The following is a 19,033-nucleotide window of genomic DNA, read 5'->3' as shown; positions in this document are numbered from 1 at the left end:
TTGCTGAACAATCAGACAGTCTATGCACCAGACCAAGCGTAGAGCCGGGGTGGGTGGGCATTTCTTTGGAGATGAAAAGACTAATAATAATAAATCATGGATGCATGGTTCAGGGCGCTGTCGCCTTGTTGCTGAGCTTTGTCCTGGTAGCGTCTCTAGAAGACACTCGAAATACGTGACGACTCTTCTGCTGCATGGCCCATGGCATGGCACAATCTGTGACCCGCATGACGACTCTTATGTTCGTTGAGACGAGTATCGGAAGTTGGCTGCCATGTCCCTTGAGTGCTCACTGAATAATGGCCTTGGCATCGTCGACCCAACGTCCCTACCTGCCTGAAAGTATATGTGGTAAAGGCAGTCTGCAATAGCCAACGAGGAAGAGGGCACGAATGCTCTGGTTCAATTCTGCCTCTATCACTCCCTCCAGCTGCCTCTGTAACTGCAACAGCAAGTCCGTCCACGGGCACCGAATCCCTATCGATAAGTGCCCACTAGTGTCCACTGCTCCCCGACCTACGTACGTGCTCAAACGCCGCATTCGACATTGACAACTCCTCTTCATTATTGATCCACAATCACTGCTACTATTGCCCCCATCTCTTCTTCCAGCCAGCACACTACCCGAGCAATCCTCTTTTGTTTGCCCGCCTTGACACAAACCATTTCACCGCCTGGCTGCCCGAACCCTCGTGTTTGCACTCACCGCACTCGCTTGAGCACACGCCCATGGCGCGGCCTTGATGGCATCAGGTCTCCGTGAAAGTCGTCTCGACCACCAGCGCGACAGGTACGATCACTTCTTCGCTCGTCTCTCCGCCGCTGCAGTCAAAGTCAAGCCCACCCCACCACCACTGTCCACCCGACTCAACTGCTTGCGGCTTCCTCCACTGCTTCTGCTTCCTCCCATTTTGCTTCAACCACACAGAGCTGCGACACCCACCGGGGCCACAGTCTGAGCAAACCGTCGATTGTTCAAGCGTATAGTCAGAATCTCATGTCGTCCAGAGTCACTCGCTCGTCTGCGAGGCGATCAGCAGGCTCCGCCAGCGAAAACCCGCCGCCACCCTCCTCCTCATCCCCAGCCCAACCGCCGCCTGCTACATCGCGCAAAAGGAAGCCTGCTGCACAGGACCCCAGCCCAGAGCAGCCAGACAAAGCAGAGCCAACCTCCGCCCCTCGAGGTCGTGCTAAGCGCACCAAAGTCGAGCCCCAGGACTCACCCGCCCCGGCTGCGAGCCGTCCTAAGAGGGCCAAAGGCAAAGCGGCCATGTCATCGACTGGGTCTGTGCCAGACGCCCCACCAAAAGAGCAAACACTGACCAAGAGCAGTCCACCCACTGACCCAACAGAGGAGAACTCGACCCCACAGCCCTCATCCACAAAACGCGGCAAAGGTGGCCGGAAGACTGGAGGCGACAGCTCACGGCGGCAGCCGAAAGCACCCAATACCGAAAACGATCCAGACGCTCCTTCCACGTCGCGCAGAAGCTCACGAAAGTCGAACAAGGCGGACGAGGATGCGAGTATGGAAGATCCGCCCCAGAGCAAGCCCGAGGATGACACACGGCAATCAGGCGAGGATAACGCGAGTGATGACGAGAATGAAGATGGCCAGGGTGGGCGCTATGACGAAGAGGACGACGACGACGACGATGACGACGACCCCTTCACCAGCGGCTTCCTTGGACGCCATCCACACAGCCTCGCTGCCCTGCGGCAGCTCACTGGCATGATGGCGGGCACCACACAGCGCCTACGGGGCATATTGGAGCAACTACGGTCGCCAGATATGTCCATGCAGCTGATTGCATTGCAAGAGCTTTCTGAAGTGCTCCTCATCTCCACAGAGGATAACCTGGCCGGCAACTTCGCGCCTGACGCATACGTAAAGGAACTGGTCAAGCTCATGCAGCCAAATGAGTTCACTGGCGAGGAGAATCCCGATGTCATGCTTCTCGCCTGCCGCTGCCTCGCAAACTTGATGGAAGCCCTGCCCGCATCCACCGCAAATGTCGTGTACGGTGGCGCTGTGCCCGTCCTGTGCTCCAAATTGCTCGAGATTAATTTCATCGACCTGGCTGAGCAGTGTCTGAGCACGCTTGAGAAGATCTCGGTCGAGTTCCCGTCTGCTATCGTTAGGGAAGGTGGTCTGACTGCATGCCTGACGTTCCTCGACTTCTTTGCTACGAGCACACAGCGAACAGCAGTCACCACCGCCGCCAATTGCTGTCGGAACATCCCAGAAGACTCGTTCCCAGTCGTTCGCGATGTCATGCCTATCCTCGAGAACATTCTGAACAACAACGATCAAAAAGTCGTGGAACAGGGCTGTATCTGCGTGTCAAGGATTGTGCAAAGCTTTCGGCATCAGGAGAGCAAGCTGGAAGAGCTGGTCAGCACTGGTCTTCTAAAGGCCATCTTAAGGCTTCTCTTACCCGGCACTACGAACCTAATCGGACCTAACATCCACACCATGTTCCTTCAAGTCCTCGCTTATACCGCCAAAGCTAGTCCACGCCTGTCGGCTGAATTGCTCAAGATGAACGTGGTCGATACTTTGTACCAAATCCTTACCGGCGTCTCGCCTCCTAGTGGGACCGAGGACGTTGCGGCTAAGATCGACTCTGTGATTATCATGCAAGCCCTCATTCACCGGCCGAAGGACCAGGTTTACGAGACGCTCAATGTCATTTGCGAGCTACTTCCCGACGTCCCGAAAGATGGTTTGATGTACCTTGACGATCTCTTTGATGCCGGGTACCCAGGAGATGATCTTCGACCGCTGTCCTCGAACACCAAGCTGAGCGCCAATGAGAAGCGCGTAGAACTGCTAGAGGGTTGCAAAACCGAGGTCAAGCGCTTCGCAGTTATCCTGCTTCCTACACTCACCGATGCGTACTCGAGCACTGTAAATCTGAGCGTCCGGCAGAAGGTGCTAACCGCACATCTCAAGATGCTATCAAATCTCGACGCGGACATCTTGGAGGAAGCGTTGCGGCCCGTTCCTTATGCCTCGCACCTGGCGTCGATTTTCTCGCAGCAAGATCACCCTTCTCTGGTCACGTACGCTCTGCAAGCTGCTGAACTGCTGCTCAAGCGGCTAGAATCGATCTACCGATATCAGTTCTATCGCGAGGGCGTCATTTCCGAAATATCGCAGCTAGCGAATCGACCTTGCAAGCCGCTGGAAGTTCGGACAAAAGAGCCTAGATCGACACTAGAAGTGGAAGTTGCGGCCGACTCTGGCGCCAGCACTACTTCATCTGGAGATCGAGAAGTCGAGCAAGAAACCGTCGCGATCGCAGATGTCGAGATGCATTCGGAAGACGATGACGACGACGAGGACCAAGACGACGATCATAACGAGAACAGTGATAACGGAGATGATGACGATGATTCTGATTCGTCGTCGTCCTCTGACGATCAGGCCCGTCCACCGCTTCCCAATATCGAAGATATCATCACCCTCAGAGCAAAGAAGTTCATTGACGTTCATGAGAAGGACAGCGATAAGCCCATTCGAGACAAGGCCTCTGCAGTGTTGGAGGACCTCAAGTCGCTTGCGAAAGAAATCAAATCATGCGTTCTCGATGGCGGTGCCGGGAACTGCATGGAGCTTTTCACGCGACTAGCGGCCTATTTCGAAGGTGACGCATTGGAAAGCATCACAAGCTACGAACTAAAGTCATCCAAGATTGTTGGGGTTTTATTGGACGTCTTCTCGGGATCTGCTTCAGTCAAGGGCATTGACCCAAGGTCAACGTTCTTGGAAGCCTTCATGGGTGGCAATGGCCAGACCAAAATCAAGACCGCTAGCAGCGCGTCTCCCGCAACTCCTTTCAGCATATTGGTGCACAAATTACAAGATCTTCTCAGCAGATCGGAGCATTTTGACGTGATCACCGTTCACCAAAATTCCCACGATGGCCGAGGCAGCGCCACATCGATGCTGGCCAAGCAGCTTAGGCTGAAGCTCGTTGCTGATGACGAGTCCGGTATTCCCAAAACTTATCGGAATATCATGGTGTCAATTCATGCCATCGCTACATTCAAGGCACTGGATGACTACCTCCGTCCTCGAATTAGCCTTGCAGAGCGCCCGCGACCAACAAAATCCAGGGATCAGTTTGCGGCGTACGCTCAGGCTCTTGCTGAGGGACGCGCTCCACCTCCCCCGCATACGCCTGCAGAATCGACAAATCGATCGTCCAAGAAGTCGCCAAAGTCCAAGTCGGCATCGAATGACCCATCCCAGCCCGGTCCAAGCTCGGCTACACGAGAGAAAACCCGTCGCTCAAGTCGACGTCAACAGGCGCAACTGCCTCCACCACCTCCTCCACCCCCAGCTATGCCGCAATCCAACAGCAGCCAAGACCCCGTCGAATGCGCTGATGAAGAACGCTTATCTGACGAAGATTCCATGGACGAGAACAGCGCCCTGGACGCCATTGTAGATGACCTCGAAGACGAGCTTGACGATGATGTGCCAGATCCGTCTGCGGTGAGTGTGGAAGTTGCACCGACAGGGCAAGCCACGGCTCGCAAGGAAGATGGCACAAGAGTTGCTACTCCAGTCCAGACTGCGCCAATAGCTAAACCACCATCTGAGAATCGCACGCCATCATCACGCTTAGCAGCATTGCTTCAGAGCTCTGCAATGCGACAAGGTCTTGGCGGGGCTGCAAGTGCACTTTCGTACGCTGCAGCAGTCCAGTCGATTCCACAAGATTGGCATATAGAGTTCAGCGTGAACGATCAGCCACTCTCAAATGAGACGACCATTTATCGCGCTGTCCACTTCAACCAAGCGCAACCGTCGGACATTTCACATCGCACCGTCTGGAACGCTATCCATACCATCAAGTTCAAACGTGTGCAAGGTCCCCCGCCAACTGAGCCCAGCTCCTTGACCCCACCTCCAGAATCCAAGGCCGATTCTTTGGGCATGCCGGCATCCCTGGATCAGCATCCTGTCACGTCTGGCATTCTCCGGCTGCTCAGTATACTACACAGCTTGAACTCGCACCTTGACGATATCTTGTTAGATGACAAGGAGCAAGTCAAGGTCAATGCAGAGCCACTTTCGCAGTTTGTCAATACAAAGTTGACTGCGAAACTTAACCGTCAGCTGGAAGAGCCACTCATCGTGGCTAGTAACTGCCTACCGAGTTGGAGCGAAGATCTGGCCCGCTTCTATCCTTTCCTATTCCCGTTCGAGACGCGTCATCTTTTCCTCCAATCCACCTCATTTGGTTACTCTCGATCTATGACACGATGGCAGAATTCACAGCCCACCAGCGACTCAAGGCACGATCGTCACAGGGACGAACGTCCTTTCCTCGGCAGACTTCAACGTCAAAAGGTTCGCATCTCGCGATCGCGCATTTTGGAGTCTGCCATGAAGGTCATGCAATTGTATGGACATTCTGCCAGTGTCCTAGAAGTGGAGTATTTTGAAGAGGTTGGCACCGGCCTGGGACCGACACTGGAGTTTTATTCGACTGTCTCCAAAGAGTTTTCCAAGAAGAAGCTCAAGCTCTGGAGGGAGAACGACTCTAATGATAAAGACGAGTACGCTTTCGGGAAAGGTGGATTGTATCCAGCTCCTATGAGTGTCGACGAAGCCAAGACCGAAAATGGCGAGAAGAAGCTGGAGCTGTTCAAGGTTCTAGGCAAATTTGTGGCCCGTTCGATGCTGGACTCTCGCATCATTGACGTATCATTCAACCCTACATTCTTTCGCATTGGGGATGGTAGCAGTACGGCGGTCACGCCATCGCTCGGAGCCATCCTGGCAGTCGACCAGGATCTAGCCAAATCGCTTGTGTTATTGAAACACTTTGCGGACGCGAAGAAGCAAGTCGACACCAACGACAAACTATCCGCGGCGCAGAAGGCGGAAGCTCTGAAGACCATCATCATTCAAGATTGTCGCGTAGAAGACTTGGCTTTAGATTTCACTCTCCCGGGCTATGCTTCGATTGAGCTCGTCATGAACGGGGCCGACACACCTGTGACGATCGATAACGTTGACACCTACGTTGACAAGGTCCTCGACTTTACGCTAGGGTCTGGGGTTCAGCGCCAGGCGGACGCGTTCCGCGCAGGCTTTACTGAGGTCTTCCCGTACTCGGCCTTGAAGGCTTTCACCCCTGACGAGCTCGTAATGCTGTTCGGCCGGACTGACGAGGATTGGTCGCTAGAGAGTAAGTTTGTCAATCATGAGTGTTATTTATAACCTGCTAACGATAATATAGCTCTCATGGACTCGATCAAGGCAGACCACGGCTACAACTTCGACAGCAAGAGTGTGCGCAACCTCTTGCAGACGATGAGCGAGTTCAACATGCAACAGCGTAGGGACTTTTTACAGTTCATTACTGGTAGTCCGAAGCTGCCTATCGGTGGTAAGTACCCGATAACTCTGCTGATCCTGACCGCTTTTCAATGCTAATATACATGCAGGGTTCAAAGCTCTAACGCCCATGTTCACCGTTGTGTGTAAGCCCAGCGAGCCACCGTACACATCCGACGACTACCTTCCCTCCGTTATGACCTGCGTCAACTACCTGAAAATGCCAGACTATAGCACGGTAGACGTGCTTCGCGAGAGGCTTAGTGTTGCTATTCGCGAGGGCCAGGGCGCTTTCCATCTCTCTTAGACACATCTCACGTTCTCAACGAACAGTTTGCGAAGGAATTTCGAGGGCTGAGAAGTTCTCATGGCAATTCGAAATCAGAATTCTTCTCAATGTATTCACGGTCAAGGTTTATTTTAAGCATAAGATTTACGCAACTCATGATGGTATGGTCTCGGAAATGGGATATGCATTGCAGGTGCTCTCTTGGCGGCGTCCCATAATGGCGCGTGAACTTCCATAGTCTGGACAGCAGACGTAGAATCGCTGCTATCTCATGATAATACAATGTTGTCAGAAACTCTGTTTGATGTCAACGTGAAACTACTTGAACACCTGTGAAACTTGAATGAGGCACGATTGTCTCCTCTATCGAAAGGTTGGGAGAGAGACGTATGTCAATGCGGTCATTCTTATATAACCCCATATACAAGACATTGCCGCTATATAGTAGGCCAAATCATGCCCAATATACATCCAAAATGACCTAACGGGGTGATTGAGCACATCCTCACCTCCTCCTCGCAAGACCAGTGACGAGCAGCTCTCCTGAGTTAATCTCAACCTTCCACCCCTCCTTGACCAGCGTCCTCGCAACCGCAGGCCCCAACTTGCCCCTCCCACCCTCACTATGTCTCCCCAAGCCTGTGATGATAGTATACGCCTCCCCGCCCCCACGTTTGCCCGCACCGCTCCACGAAGGGATCCTCTTCTCGCCCAAGCCATCCCACCAGATCTGCGTCCGTTGCTTCGCGATGCGCGTCGCATCTGCTACAGTAACGCCGTGCAAGTCCAGATAGGCGGGTCCAGATTGCGAAGAGACGAATGCGTCGGCTTCGGCTGCACTCATGGCTTTCAAGTTGGCGTTGAGATCGCGCCCTTCCTGTGCGTAGTATCCTGCTACTGCTTTCATGAGCGGCGTCGATCGGCCTTTGCGGTAGGCGGCGGATGCATTCTGGAAGGCTTCGCTTCGGGCGCGGGCGGTGGAGGCGGCGTCGCGTGGACGTGCGGAAGGTGTTAGGGTTGGCAGCTTTGAGGATTCGGACGTCGGATCTGAGAGGTTGATGGGAGCGTAGCGTAGATCTAACTTGATGCCCCCCTTTCCACCCGTTTCGCTTGCGGGCTGTTCAGTGAGTGCTTTTGCAAGCTCGTGTGCTTTTGTTGTTGAGGGGGTTGCGAGGCGCACTAGAGCGAGGGCGTGTTCGAGATCGAGTGTTGTGAAGTCTGCGTTTAGGACTATCGCGTCTTGCACTAGGGCGGCGTCGGGCTCTCCGTCCTTTTCATGCGCCTTTATATCTTTGCGAACTATTTCTAGTAGAGTCGCTGATAATGATGCACCATTCGTGTGATAGAGCGACGAGACTGATTTTGCGGATAAGCTTGTACGCGACGTGATGAATTCGACGTCGCGACTGGTATTCTGCCATCGATTTGTGGGCGGAGCTCTTAATGTATCTGGCTCGGACGAATAAGCTGTATCCGTACTATACACTGTCAGTTTCTTCTTCTTCTTAGCTTTGCCCTTTTTTCCCCGATGTGGAACGTGATGGTCTTCCGAGAAGGCATCGATACCCTTTACTACGGATCCTCCCTCGATCGGGCTTGTCCTGGTATCCTCGAAATAGACATGGTTCAGCAACTCATCGGTCGCCTTGCTGAAGTCATTGCCGCATTTCTTCAAGGTGTATGTAATCTTTTCCAAGGAGAGGCTCGGAAATGTCTCTGCCAGCAGCAGCTCCTTCGTCGGGGTATCGAAGTGCTCTGTGTCCTTGAAATAGCCACCATCGTTTGATCCCTCTGAGCCGCTTACTGACCGCGCGCTCAAGCTCAGTATAGTCATGTCATTCGACAAGTTCGAGATGTCCGTCAAGACCGTCTGCGTGGCCCATGTATCGGCGTTCGACTCAGCATCGGTGCTGAGTTTTTCTGGACTCTCATGGCCGGGGGTTTCGTTGTAGCCTGAGGGATTGAAGTCGGTGAGGGCTTCTTCTGCAGCCGTCGCCTTCAACACATCAAGCAACTGCCTGGCAGAGCCAATCGCGTTCTCCTGCCCGGCATAATCGAAGTAGATGGCGGAAATCAAGCCAGGGTCTATTGGTGGGCAATACTCTTGCTGTCGGTCGCATTGTTAGCAAAGCTGTGCGACCCAGCCACGCGCTCCCCTGACGTACCTCAAGAATGCATAAGTCTTCATCCATTTTGGGTGCGATGTTGTTGACGTCTTCTTATCGGATGATATGGCGAGTGCATACTCGAAATGTGATTTGGATGAGATCGAAAGGTGCTGCAATTTCCTTCGATATCGATACAGTTCAACTAGTTGCGCAATATACAAAGAAATCGCAAAAGTGCGCGGTGTTGTAGTATAAGCTTGCGCGTTTGCAACCGTCCGCGGGGTCAATGTAGCCGAGCTTGGCGCGGATGAGAACCAAGGTCACCGTAACTATACCACCGTGCTTAGGTACCAATTGTTAATCCTGACTGCCCAGAGGTTGAAGAGGTTGCTTTTGGCTTGTCAAATGCTAAAGACGTCATATACCATTTTGGCCTTAATGCGCGTCATCCATAAAGATCAGGATGCGCTAAACGGCAATCGACCCGTGGGGGCTTCTTTAGCAACTTTCGCTGATGTTACTTAAGGTGACGATAGTACATGGCCAGACATATAGGGTTGTACGATGGTTACCAGTAGCAGTCAAGACGTTCATACCTCTTTGTTTTCCTACTGATCTATGTTATGCTGGGTTCAGCCTCCCGATCGCTTGAAGTCTCAGCTGCACTTTTCAGCCCCCAACACCCAGCCGCCGCTCATCAATGGCGTGAACGCACGAGAGCTCTTCGTACCTGGATACCCTTGCCGCCCTGTGTTTCGCATCAGCTTGGTTAAGCGACGTCTTAATGTGTACATCAGGCCCCAGATTCGCGATGGCATCCCAGTTCCTCTCTTTCCCTTCTCCAAGCATCGATTCGACGTCCGCTCGCATAGCACGTCGCATAACCTAAATGGCACCAATTTCTACGCGCCAACAGCGTCGCACGCAACTCACAGCCACTGCATACATTCTAATAATCACTCTCGCTTCGCTCGTAGCGACTGGCATTTTTTGTGCTGCCGTGCTCTATCTCATATTAAGAAAGCAGCGCGCGAGGGCAAAGGCACAGCACAGGATGCAAGAGGAGAGGCGGCCATTTGTCCCCCCATTGGCCCAAGGGTATACAGTACACCAAGCCGCGCAAGGTGGATCGTCGTATCAGCATGATGGACCGCTTGAGTTACAAGGGAGTGGATCTACTGGGCAGACACAGGGTCAGATCCTACAGTTGGATGGATATGCGGCGCCGGTATGTTATGTTCAACCTCTAATGGATAAGGCGAGAGCAAGGAAGCTGATGGGTTATAGGCAAAAATCGATAATGGAAAGCCTATGGAATTACCCTCATATCCTATGTACAGGTGAGCGCAACAGTAGAGCGCATATGTTCAGAGGAGAGGACAATGCTCGAAAGACAATCGAACGCCTTCCAGATTAGTGTGGAGTGAGCCGCAATCTTGAGCGTGCAAAGAACATCCAAGAGCACGGAAAGAGATTGCGAACCAATACCCTTTTGCACCCACTTCCTTGGCTTCTGCATATGCTCGCACCATGTTCCAAAGGCTATCAAGATATCCAATACTGTGCTCCAAAGTACCTGAGTGGGCGTTGAAGACTCAAAGACTCGAGTGAGCGGATATTACTCGCTTAGCCATGTAGTCTTTTAGGAACCTACCTTTACTTGGTAGTGGGCGGCTTGCCTTCCCATGAGGTTGAGAGCTCGCCACCGCACCTGGATATACGTTTACCACTTACTTCGATACTGCACTATCTCGATAACCGGTCCCCTGACTTCTTCTCGATTTATCAATTCTACTGATACCCTTACGGCTTCTCGATTACCTCAACAGTTTATCTACAACTCATCATATTGATAAAACGCCATCATGTCAAACAATTCTGTCAACGAGGCCATGGTCGATGTGACTATCAATACCGACAACACCATTGTGACCAAGGTCGACACTGCACCAACTATCTATGACTACACCGATCTCTCGGCCGACCAAAAGGCGCGCATCAATCGCCTCATCCTCGACATCGGTCAAGCCTGGCACATCGTCTCACCTGCGTCACCCTTCCCGTACCAATACCACCCAGACCCCAACACGCTCAACTGGGGCATTGAGCTCCTCGCTACACTGTGCTGCCTCGCGAAGATGACTGGGGATCAGCTCAGCCTCAAGAACCAAGCAGTGCACTATGTTTGTCATAGCATCGAGGAGCGCAACTTGGGTATGTTTTCCTCGCCTCTCGTGATACCTTAACATTGACATAGTATAGATCTTGATGTTATCCAGGGCGACTACGTCATCCGCCTCGAAGATATGGACTATGCTATCCGCAAGATGCGTAACCGTATCAACAGCTACCGCCCATGTCGCCCTGGTGATCGGCGTGGTCGCACGGCAACCAGCAGCCTACGTCGCGGCAGGAGCAGCTACGATGGACGCGTTGGCAAGGAGAGGAGACGCCGTGGCTGAGAACGAACATTCGTTGAAGCAACGTACGTGGAAACTTCAAGGAGCTAGTGGCAAGGCGCAGAGGGGTTCAAGAGAATTTCTGGCATTGCAGGAGATAAATTTATGGCTTTAAATATACTAAAACAATTACTCGCTCGTTGAGTCACTCGAAAGTCTTCAAATACCCATGCTAGAATGAATCTTCATAAGAAGGCGTATTATGGGCATATAAGGGATCATGCTTTAGTTGAGAGAGAAATGCCTGTTGAATCTCTTGCCGTTGCTTACTTCCTGGCGTGCCCCAACTGCTGCGTTCCATCTCTTCAGACGCATACACATCCTCCCGCATCCTACGGTCTATCATGTTTCCATGTCCAGTAAAGGATTCTTTATACATAGCAGGGATGACTGCATGTTGGTGGTGTAATTTTTCAATTGCGTTGATGCAAATAAAGCCATTCGCGAACAGCGACAGCGCTCTCGTCTTCCCAGGCTCGTCATCGCATCAACGCAGATAGGTATTCAAGAGCGATAGATGCGTTAGCTCCTCTAACATTGTACTTCACTGCTAGCTCGTTCTCAAAGCGCATATTTACGACCTCCCTCTTGTACATAGAGTCTGTTCATCGCTCTGCGAAACACATCTATCATGTTCTCCTCAACAAACACTACCACGGCTGCAACAGCCGCAGCTCTTACCAAAGTAGCAGCCATGCCCATCGATATCGTCCGCACCACTCGCAAGTTAATCGCATCAGTGAACCCATTCACCCTCTCTTTTGCTCAAGCAGCCCATGTAAAACTTAAAGCTGATTCGATGGCCATGGTACTCTTTTGTATTGCGAAACAGCTGTGTGCGTATGTCGAAGGCTGGCGCAAGGGTTGGCGGAAGAGAAAGAGAGATCGAAATGTGATGGAGACAGAAAAGAAACATAAAGAGATTAAGATGAAGAAGCTTAAGGGGAGAAAGAAGGGAGGGCATACGAGGATAGTTGCGAAAGGGAGGTATACGCTGATCTTGCAGTGAGATCGATGTGACTCTTCTAGATGCTAAGAATGCATTCGCTGATGCAGCAGCCGCTTGGAATAGTTCGAATAACTTTACAGATTTATCATGTTGTGCACGTCATCAATGTTAAGCACCCCCTTCTCGTAATCCTACTCTTCATCTCATATCCCTTTCCGAAACGGTACTGAGCAGCCGCGTCGAGTTTATAGGTCAGTCGATGCCCGTGACGGGAGGTTTGCGTGTCTTCAAATCATCATTAACTATGGCCAGCTGCCAATGGTAACGAGACACGTGGTTGCAAGCAAAGATTTATTTTTTATCTTATTCACGAATCTATATCTAGGTTTTAGGATCTCTATGGCCGTTCTTCCTGATTGTAGGAATTTTTATGTCAATATTCTCCTCTAGTCATCATCCGTATCTGTATCTGTATCCATCGCACCAATGATATCCAGTCGTAGCCCAGCCGACTTACATGCGTCTTTGATCTCCCTCGAAACTCCGTCGTCACCCTCGACAACCACCATGGTCTGCCAAGTTCTAGCAATGATGTTCTTCTGTTCAATCACGGTCAACAACAGGTCATTTACTTCATCGTCGGTGCCCAAGTCATTGAAGAATTCCAGAACCTCCATTATAGGTGGCAAGCCCACCGAGTGGAGACGCGGCTTCTTAGACGACTTCCCGAACAGCTGATAGTCCCAGCTCAGGCGCAGTGTTGTGAGAGCCTCAAATTGTCGCATCCGCAGCGCCTTGCGGCCTGTTAATGTTGGAAAATCGATGGTGATGCTCTTCAGGAATTCTGCTTGCGACTGGAGAGCAAGAATATAGTCACCGACGTTATCGGAACTCTCTTCTAGCTCCGGTTCTGGTTCTTCGACTTGCGTCATGACAAATTCCTCAAGCGCCTCCGGGAGTTCGAGAAGGTCACTGAGAGAGTCGTCGTTGATGTCGCATTCGATCAAATATAGTTTCTTCAGAGCGGTTTCATGGGGACGCTCGATATGATCGAACCCTTTATCGTCTAGTTTCGCTCTTCTGATAGTCAAACTCTCCAGTGTGGGATGGGCGAAGATGTGAATGTTCTCTCGCAAATCCCAATACGCATCATTGGCGCACTGGTAGAACAGCGAGCACGACTTGAGACAGGCGAGATCAAAGGGTCCATTGAACAGGGTGCCAATACCGTGCAACAAGACGTCTGGCACCGAGATATCCAGCTTCTCCAAATTTGACATGATGGACAAAGTTCGCGAGAGGCTGTTGGAGCGGCTAGGATCAAGATGGGAGCCATGGACTGGTGCATCGAGAGACAATTGCGACAGCTCGGATGACGGGTACGACAATTTGACCTCATAGATAGCCGACCCACGGCGCGGTCGGCGGCTTAGCGATTCGCTGAATGTGAGATGGAACTCTGGAGTTTCGAAGAGGATGCTCTTGTACAAGATGGCATCGCTGAGGCGGTGGCACGTTTTGTTCACCCGCGATACGTTGCAGAGATCCCGCCTGGAGATACGACCCAGCTCCTCAAAGATCTGTAGCAGGATCTCATCGGGTAAGGCAGTCAGACGCTCGCGTTGAGCGCATGAAATTCCGTTTGCGTCGTTGAGGCCGAGCGACATTCTCGGGGGTCTTGGTATCGGATACGATTGAGGGTGTATCTTTTCGCAGTGAACAAGTGGAGAAGGGTACGCTGACTCGTGAATTGCGGGGAAGAGCGGGGTAGAACTAGGCCGATAAACAATGCAATTGATTGTCGAGGAAGAGAAGGATGAAGGACAGGCCAACGCCCAAAACGCTGTACAAATGCAGGGATGCAGCGCGATAAGGTACTTGCGGTGAAGGAGTTTGGCTCGTGAGAGGTATCAGCCGAGCCTGCGTCATGGTTGGCGCACGGACATCTCGCCACTTTTAAGAACATCTCACCACCCAAGAGCGAAACTGTTTTCGCTATGATAGCGCCTGAATGGAAAAGAATCACCGGTTCTATTCTTTAACCTAACCTTATGCTGGCACCTTCTCCATACGCTCTGAATACGCCCTGCCAGCGCCGCGAAAGCCTATCATCCGTCATCGTACAGCCCCAGACTAGCCGGGAAGCCAACAGAGCGCGTATCTAATATGTGACCAAATTGCGATGGAAGTGACACCTACATGGCTCGGGGTAACGCAGCTATCGCATGCTAGCGAATACGAGTATGCAAAGCATTTGTAGTTCAGCTACATAGTTATGCAAGAGGTACCGTCTGGTACCATGAATGCGTTCCGAGCCCTCGAGCCCTGGTCTTCATTCTCCTGTCGACCCCTAGTAATCATATACATCCTTGACTGTAGAATGCTACTCATGCCAGGAACTAACCCCCTTCCACTCGAAGGATCATGTTGCACATCAAGTTAATTATTAACTGCAACTATGTCGTACGAAGTGCAGAAATGGCGATCACTGTCGTATAATTTGTAGGATGCCTTACTTAGCAGGATGCGGGATCCAGTTAGTCCAGAAGCTACGTATACTTGTAAATATGTATGTATGATTGACGTGTTCTTGGTTAGAGTGCTAGCCCTGTCAAATTTGGTTATTTGCTGAATGTCAAGAAAACTCAAGAAGGTTTGTCTACTTTTGTCGCCCACAAAATCTACTATATTTATTTACTGCCGTCTAAAGCTCGCAATAGTATCTTCATGCAAGGTATAGTTCAGCTTCCATCTAATTTCGTATACATTAAGCGTGGAAGGGATGTTCAATGCCCACAACAACACTTTTCAAGATATGGTCGGTAATGCGCTGGATAGCCCCCTACATCTACTTCAATCTTCTTTAACGCACTCACTTGAATATTTACCAAAATGGGGCTATTTCTGTTGGATCTACTTCAACAGTGAGCATCTCTACTTTCTCGCCGGTAGACTACCGCTCTACCTCCCTCCATCTTAAAGGAGCACATTGTAAATTAGTCACCACTCGCACTAGACACATAAATAATGCCTCTCAGCTTCCTAGAAGTCTAACTATGCCTTAATCTGATGTCTCCGGCTCCGTGAGCCAAGCCACCGGTGGCTCGTTTTCCCCATCACCTCCACTCTCTGAGCTCCCGCAACTGAAGGTATTGCTATCTGTTCAGTCTGGCAAGGCTGTATTCGAACATTGCCTGGGGATCAAAAAGCTCCAAAAGGTTTCATCGTAAGCAGACTGCCTGATCGTCAGCAGGCTTGGATACGGGGCGCCGACAAGCACTGTCTACGCTGCGGTGGGTACGGTCACACCAAGACCAACTTTCATAGTCACCGCTGCTACGTCAAGATCAACTTCTTCCATTGTGCTTCTTCCCGGCTTGAGAAGCGGTAGAAGGTTGCTGACAGTCATCTCACTGTATGTTGCGTCACTCACGTAATGGAGGGCCCGGAAGTTATGACGGATACCGATCATCTGCCCAGCGTTGCTCCTTCAAACTTGATTATAACTAGTCACATCGAAAGCGACCTGCATATCGGCACTTAGTTTGCTGGGGGCTTTCACAAAGATTTCGGGAACTGCCCTGGAGCTGATCATTGGACTACACAGTGGCTTCAGGCCACAAACGGTATGAACTTGGAGATATCATTTTTGGTTTTCAACTATCATATTCTCTGGCAGTTCGGTAGTACAGGTCTTCTATCTCGAAAGATCCAGCGTGCTTGGTGCTGCATTTAGACACTCTGGGTGCTGCATTTAGACACTCTGTCATAGATAGATCAACTTTCACTTGCTGATTAGCATAAGAAGATTGTCAAAGCGCCCACGCCCTAGTTGAGCTATCGCTGGTTCTGTGAAAGTACTTTGGGTGCGGAGATTGGTGATTAGCAGCTTCAGGGATTGTGTTGCCACGGTTGTCTGAATTGCTGGGAGTCGGGAGAGAGCCTAGGGTATGCGATACATCCTGGCTGACAGCGTCAATATGTTTTCTCGTATTTTAGGTGTCACAGCAAGGACCATGAGGATCGCGATCTTGTACATGAGTAATATCTTCAGAGTTCGTGTTGACACGCCCGTTTGTTCTTGCCCACTACAAAGCTTCCTATGAGAAATCCCCTGACTACTCTTGCGGTGCTACAAATATTAAAATGACTCTTTCTTGTCGCATGGAACGCTCCATGACCTTGTCGATAGTGCTTTTTTGTCAGCTGTGAGGATACACGTATCATGAGGGCGGATGGTAATTGGAACATGTCATTAAGTTACTTTCACCGTGACCCGTCCGTTGTTTGCTTGCCAATGTGGAGGTGCCTATTGCGATGTTTCACTCTTGCCATGCATTGCCGCCCTTAACTTTCTTTCGCCCGTCCTTCTACAATCCCCACTCATATATATATCGCCCCCACCCACTCTCTACTCTAATCCATCTTCTTCCATATCACGTCTACCACTGACAACCTCACCTCCAACAACATCTGCCTCAACTTTCAAGTCAGTTCTATATATCAAGGTACCACACTTCCACACGCGGGTGCTATATATATGCTAACTCTTTTCACAAGATAACTCATCATGTCCTTCTCAACAGCCTCCGCCTATACCCTTCCGTCCTCATCCTCCACACCCTCATCCCCCAACAAAGCTCCCGCTATGCTCGCCCTGAAGGATGCATTCGCCGAGGTCAATGATCTGACTGCCTGGCGTCACTGTCTCGGTGTAGAACGCCTCAATGGAATCCCGGCCATTGCAAACGAACTTGCCAATCATACCATCGTGGTATGCCTCGACTGCGAACACTGGTCTACCAACAGTGATGAGACAACTGAGATAGGCATCGGAACCTTCTCAACGCAGAGCATGTTCCCCTTAGTCCAGGGCGACAACCTTGGTGATCATGGAGAGAACTTGATGAAGCGCATTAAGTTCTATCTGCTACGCACCATCGAGACTTCCCACCTACCAAAGACCAACCCAAATTCAAGGGGAGTAGAGGGAAACCGCTTCGGTCAAGGCCGCTTCGTCACATTCTCCGAAGCGCGAAACATCCTCCACAACGTCTTCGCGCAACCAATCACCGACGTCAATAGCCTGAAAGGCTACAACCACCCCATCGTTGTTCTTGGTCATGACATCAGTCATGACAAAGACAATCTCAAGGAGAAAGATGTCGCCTTTGACATCGATGCACTCGGTACGGTTGTACGCTACATTGACACCCAGGTGCTCGCACGCGATGTCAAATTCTGGCTCAAGCCAAAGGAGAAGATCGGCCTAGCGAACCTCGTGAAGAGTCTGTGGTTCGAGCACAGTGACTCCCATACGGCAGCGAACGACGTCGGCCGGACAGTCATATCTGCAGTTCAGCTTGCACTGCATAGGCATACATGCAAGAGGAACTGCAACAAGACAATGCTGGAAGTTGCAACCAAGATCGAGGACCACAGCCGTCTTAACTTCGCGTCTATCGGTGGTAGTACGTTATACTGCTGGAAGTGTGGCAGCCACAACCACATGCACATTAATTGCAGGGCGACTGGACTCCACTGCAACGAGTGCTGGTCAAAGGGTCGTTACCAGGAGGCACGTACCCACATCACCCTCCACTGCATGCACCTTGCGTGGGAGAAAGCCACAGCTCGACGCCAGAGGCATGACCAGGCTCGGGCTGCTTATGCACTAGCTCGACAACCACCTCGTAGTCTACCACGTTATGCAGCTCCGCCTGGTCCACAAGCCTACTACCCCAACAGCTTTCCCGCAGGCTATACCCACAACCCTGCACCACCTCTGGCCCCTGGCATGTTGACACGTCCTCACTTTCCATCTCCTGGAGGATTCCCTTCCGGAAGAGGATATGGCCGTGGCAACGTGCCGCCAGGCCCTGGTGCAGGTGGTTACGGTGTAGCACGGAATGGTGGTGGAGTGGGCTATGCTAACGCGCAGCTTAGTACTCCTCGAGGTGGTGGATACATGGGTGGTTCTGATTCGCGTGGCGGGTGGGGTGGTGGTTAACGATAGTGAGGAGAGAGTTTCGCGTGTGCTGTTGTCCTGTAGTGTTGTCCTGTAGTGTTGTCCTGTAGTGTTGTCTCGAGCTGTCCATTATGGTGAGGTAGTTATAATGATACCTAAGTTCAATTTACTGTGTATCTTAGAGTAAACACGGAGCATTTCAGTACATCTACAGGGTTCAGATGGAGGTTGGAGAGATGGCGAAAGCCTCCTGAGTGCTGCATGCCTTGAACTTATCGATCGTGTAAGTGAAGTGAGCATGTCCTGCCGTAGCTATAATAACCTCTGTAGACTATGGCAGATGCTATTCGTCTTACTGCGCAGCAAGGAGCCCAGGTACCCAAAGTTCTTTCCACCTTATACACGTTGCTCTTGGCTGGTGCCAAGCAATACCGATCGTACGGTGGTTCCCTGGATGTCAGCGTCGGTAACACTGCAACCACCCGGGCGCATGGACTGAACATCGCGGCGGAAGACCTGGACGCCGCACGCGCCATTGTTGTCGAGCGTGCCAACGTTTAGGAAGGTTGCTGCGGACATCGTGCGTTCCATCTTCCAGGAGGCAACCCAGAACACCAAAGGTCCAAAAAGGGCTAGATTTATTTGACCCCTACAGTTTCCTATCTAGATCAATACACATGAAGCTTCATGTCTCACTTGGCAAATTCGAGTGAATGTGATCGCACGTGACTCCAAGCCTGCTGAGAGTCCCACCGTCACCCGATGTCGTGTGAAGGCTTCTATGAGACTTTGATGATGCGTGCACAGTACAATTAACCAACGTGCTTTAGTGTACTTCGAACATCCAGATAGCGGGTCGCTTGGAGACCTCGCGTCTCCAACAACGAGCCAATGCGAACGTT

The 19,033-nt window shown here is 51.3% G+C and overlaps 6 protein-coding genes across 6 annotated transcripts; 4 read left to right on the top strand and 2 right to left on the bottom strand.

The window, feature by feature from the left end:
• Nucleotides 1–997: 997 nt before the first annotated feature.
• Nucleotides 998–6,665, top strand: K460DRAFT_272848 (uncharacterized protein; the record flags this gene model as incomplete). Its single annotated transcript, XM_040927833.1, has 4 exons — nt 998–1,284; nt 1,333–6,209; nt 6,261–6,410; nt 6,469–6,665. 4 exons carry the CDS (start codon nt 998–1,000, stop codon nt 6,663–6,665), a joined length of 5,511 nt encoding a protein of 1,836 aa, XP_040792640.1.
• Nucleotides 6,666–7,152: 487 nt separating this feature from the next.
• Nucleotides 7,153–8,839, bottom strand: K460DRAFT_350182 (uncharacterized protein; the record flags this gene model as incomplete). Its single annotated transcript, XM_040931485.1, has 2 exons — nt 7,153–8,754; nt 8,813–8,839. 2 exons carry the CDS (start codon nt 8,837–8,839, stop codon nt 7,153–7,155), a joined length of 1,629 nt encoding a protein of 542 aa, XP_040792639.1.
• Nucleotides 8,840–10,447: 1,608 nt separating this feature from the next.
• Nucleotides 10,448–11,302, top strand: K460DRAFT_10290 (uncharacterized protein). The gene is made up of 2 exons (XM_040926504.1): nt 10,448–10,969; nt 11,018–11,302. The coding sequence occupies exons 1-2, from the start codon at nt 10,621–10,623 to the stop codon at nt 11,215–11,217; spliced, it is 549 nt and encodes a 182-aa protein (XP_040792638.1). The 5' UTR covers nt 10,448–10,620; the 3' UTR covers nt 11,218–11,302.
• Nucleotides 11,303–11,845: 543 nt separating this feature from the next.
• On the top strand, nt 11,846–12,223 carry K460DRAFT_350180 (uncharacterized protein; the record flags this gene model as incomplete). The annotated part of the gene is made up of 1 exon (XM_040931484.1): nt 11,846–12,223. One exon carries the CDS (start codon nt 11,846–11,848, stop codon nt 12,221–12,223), a length of 378 nt encoding a protein of 125 aa, XP_040792637.1.
• A 218-nt stretch (nt 12,224–12,441) lies between these two features.
• On the bottom strand, nt 12,442–14,033 carry K460DRAFT_360930 (uncharacterized protein). The gene has a single exon (XM_040932366.1). The coding sequence runs from the start codon at nt 13,828–13,830 to the stop codon at nt 12,610–12,612; it is 1,221 nt and encodes a 406-aa protein (XP_040792636.1). The 5' UTR covers nt 13,831–14,033; the 3' UTR covers nt 12,442–12,609.
• A 2,507-nt stretch (nt 14,034–16,540) lies between these two features.
• K460DRAFT_422461 (uncharacterized protein) lies at nt 16,541–18,429 on the top strand. Its single transcript, XM_040938173.1, has one exon. The coding sequence runs from the start codon at nt 16,734–16,736 to the stop codon at nt 18,171–18,173; it is 1,440 nt and encodes a 479-aa protein (XP_040792635.1). The 5' UTR covers nt 16,541–16,733; the 3' UTR covers nt 18,174–18,429.
• The last annotated feature ends 604 nt before the right edge of the window (nt 18,430–19,033 follow it).

This window comes from Cucurbitaria berberidis, assembly GCF_010015615.1.
Source record: "Cucurbitaria berberidis CBS 394.84 unplaced genomic scaffold K460scaffold_1, whole genome shotgun sequence".
NCBI classification, from domain to species: domain Eukaryota; kingdom Fungi; phylum Ascomycota; class Dothideomycetes; order Pleosporales; family Cucurbitariaceae; genus Cucurbitaria; species Cucurbitaria berberidis.
Note: the sequence above shows the minus strand (reverse complement) of the source record. Positions and strands in the feature narration are given on the sequence as shown.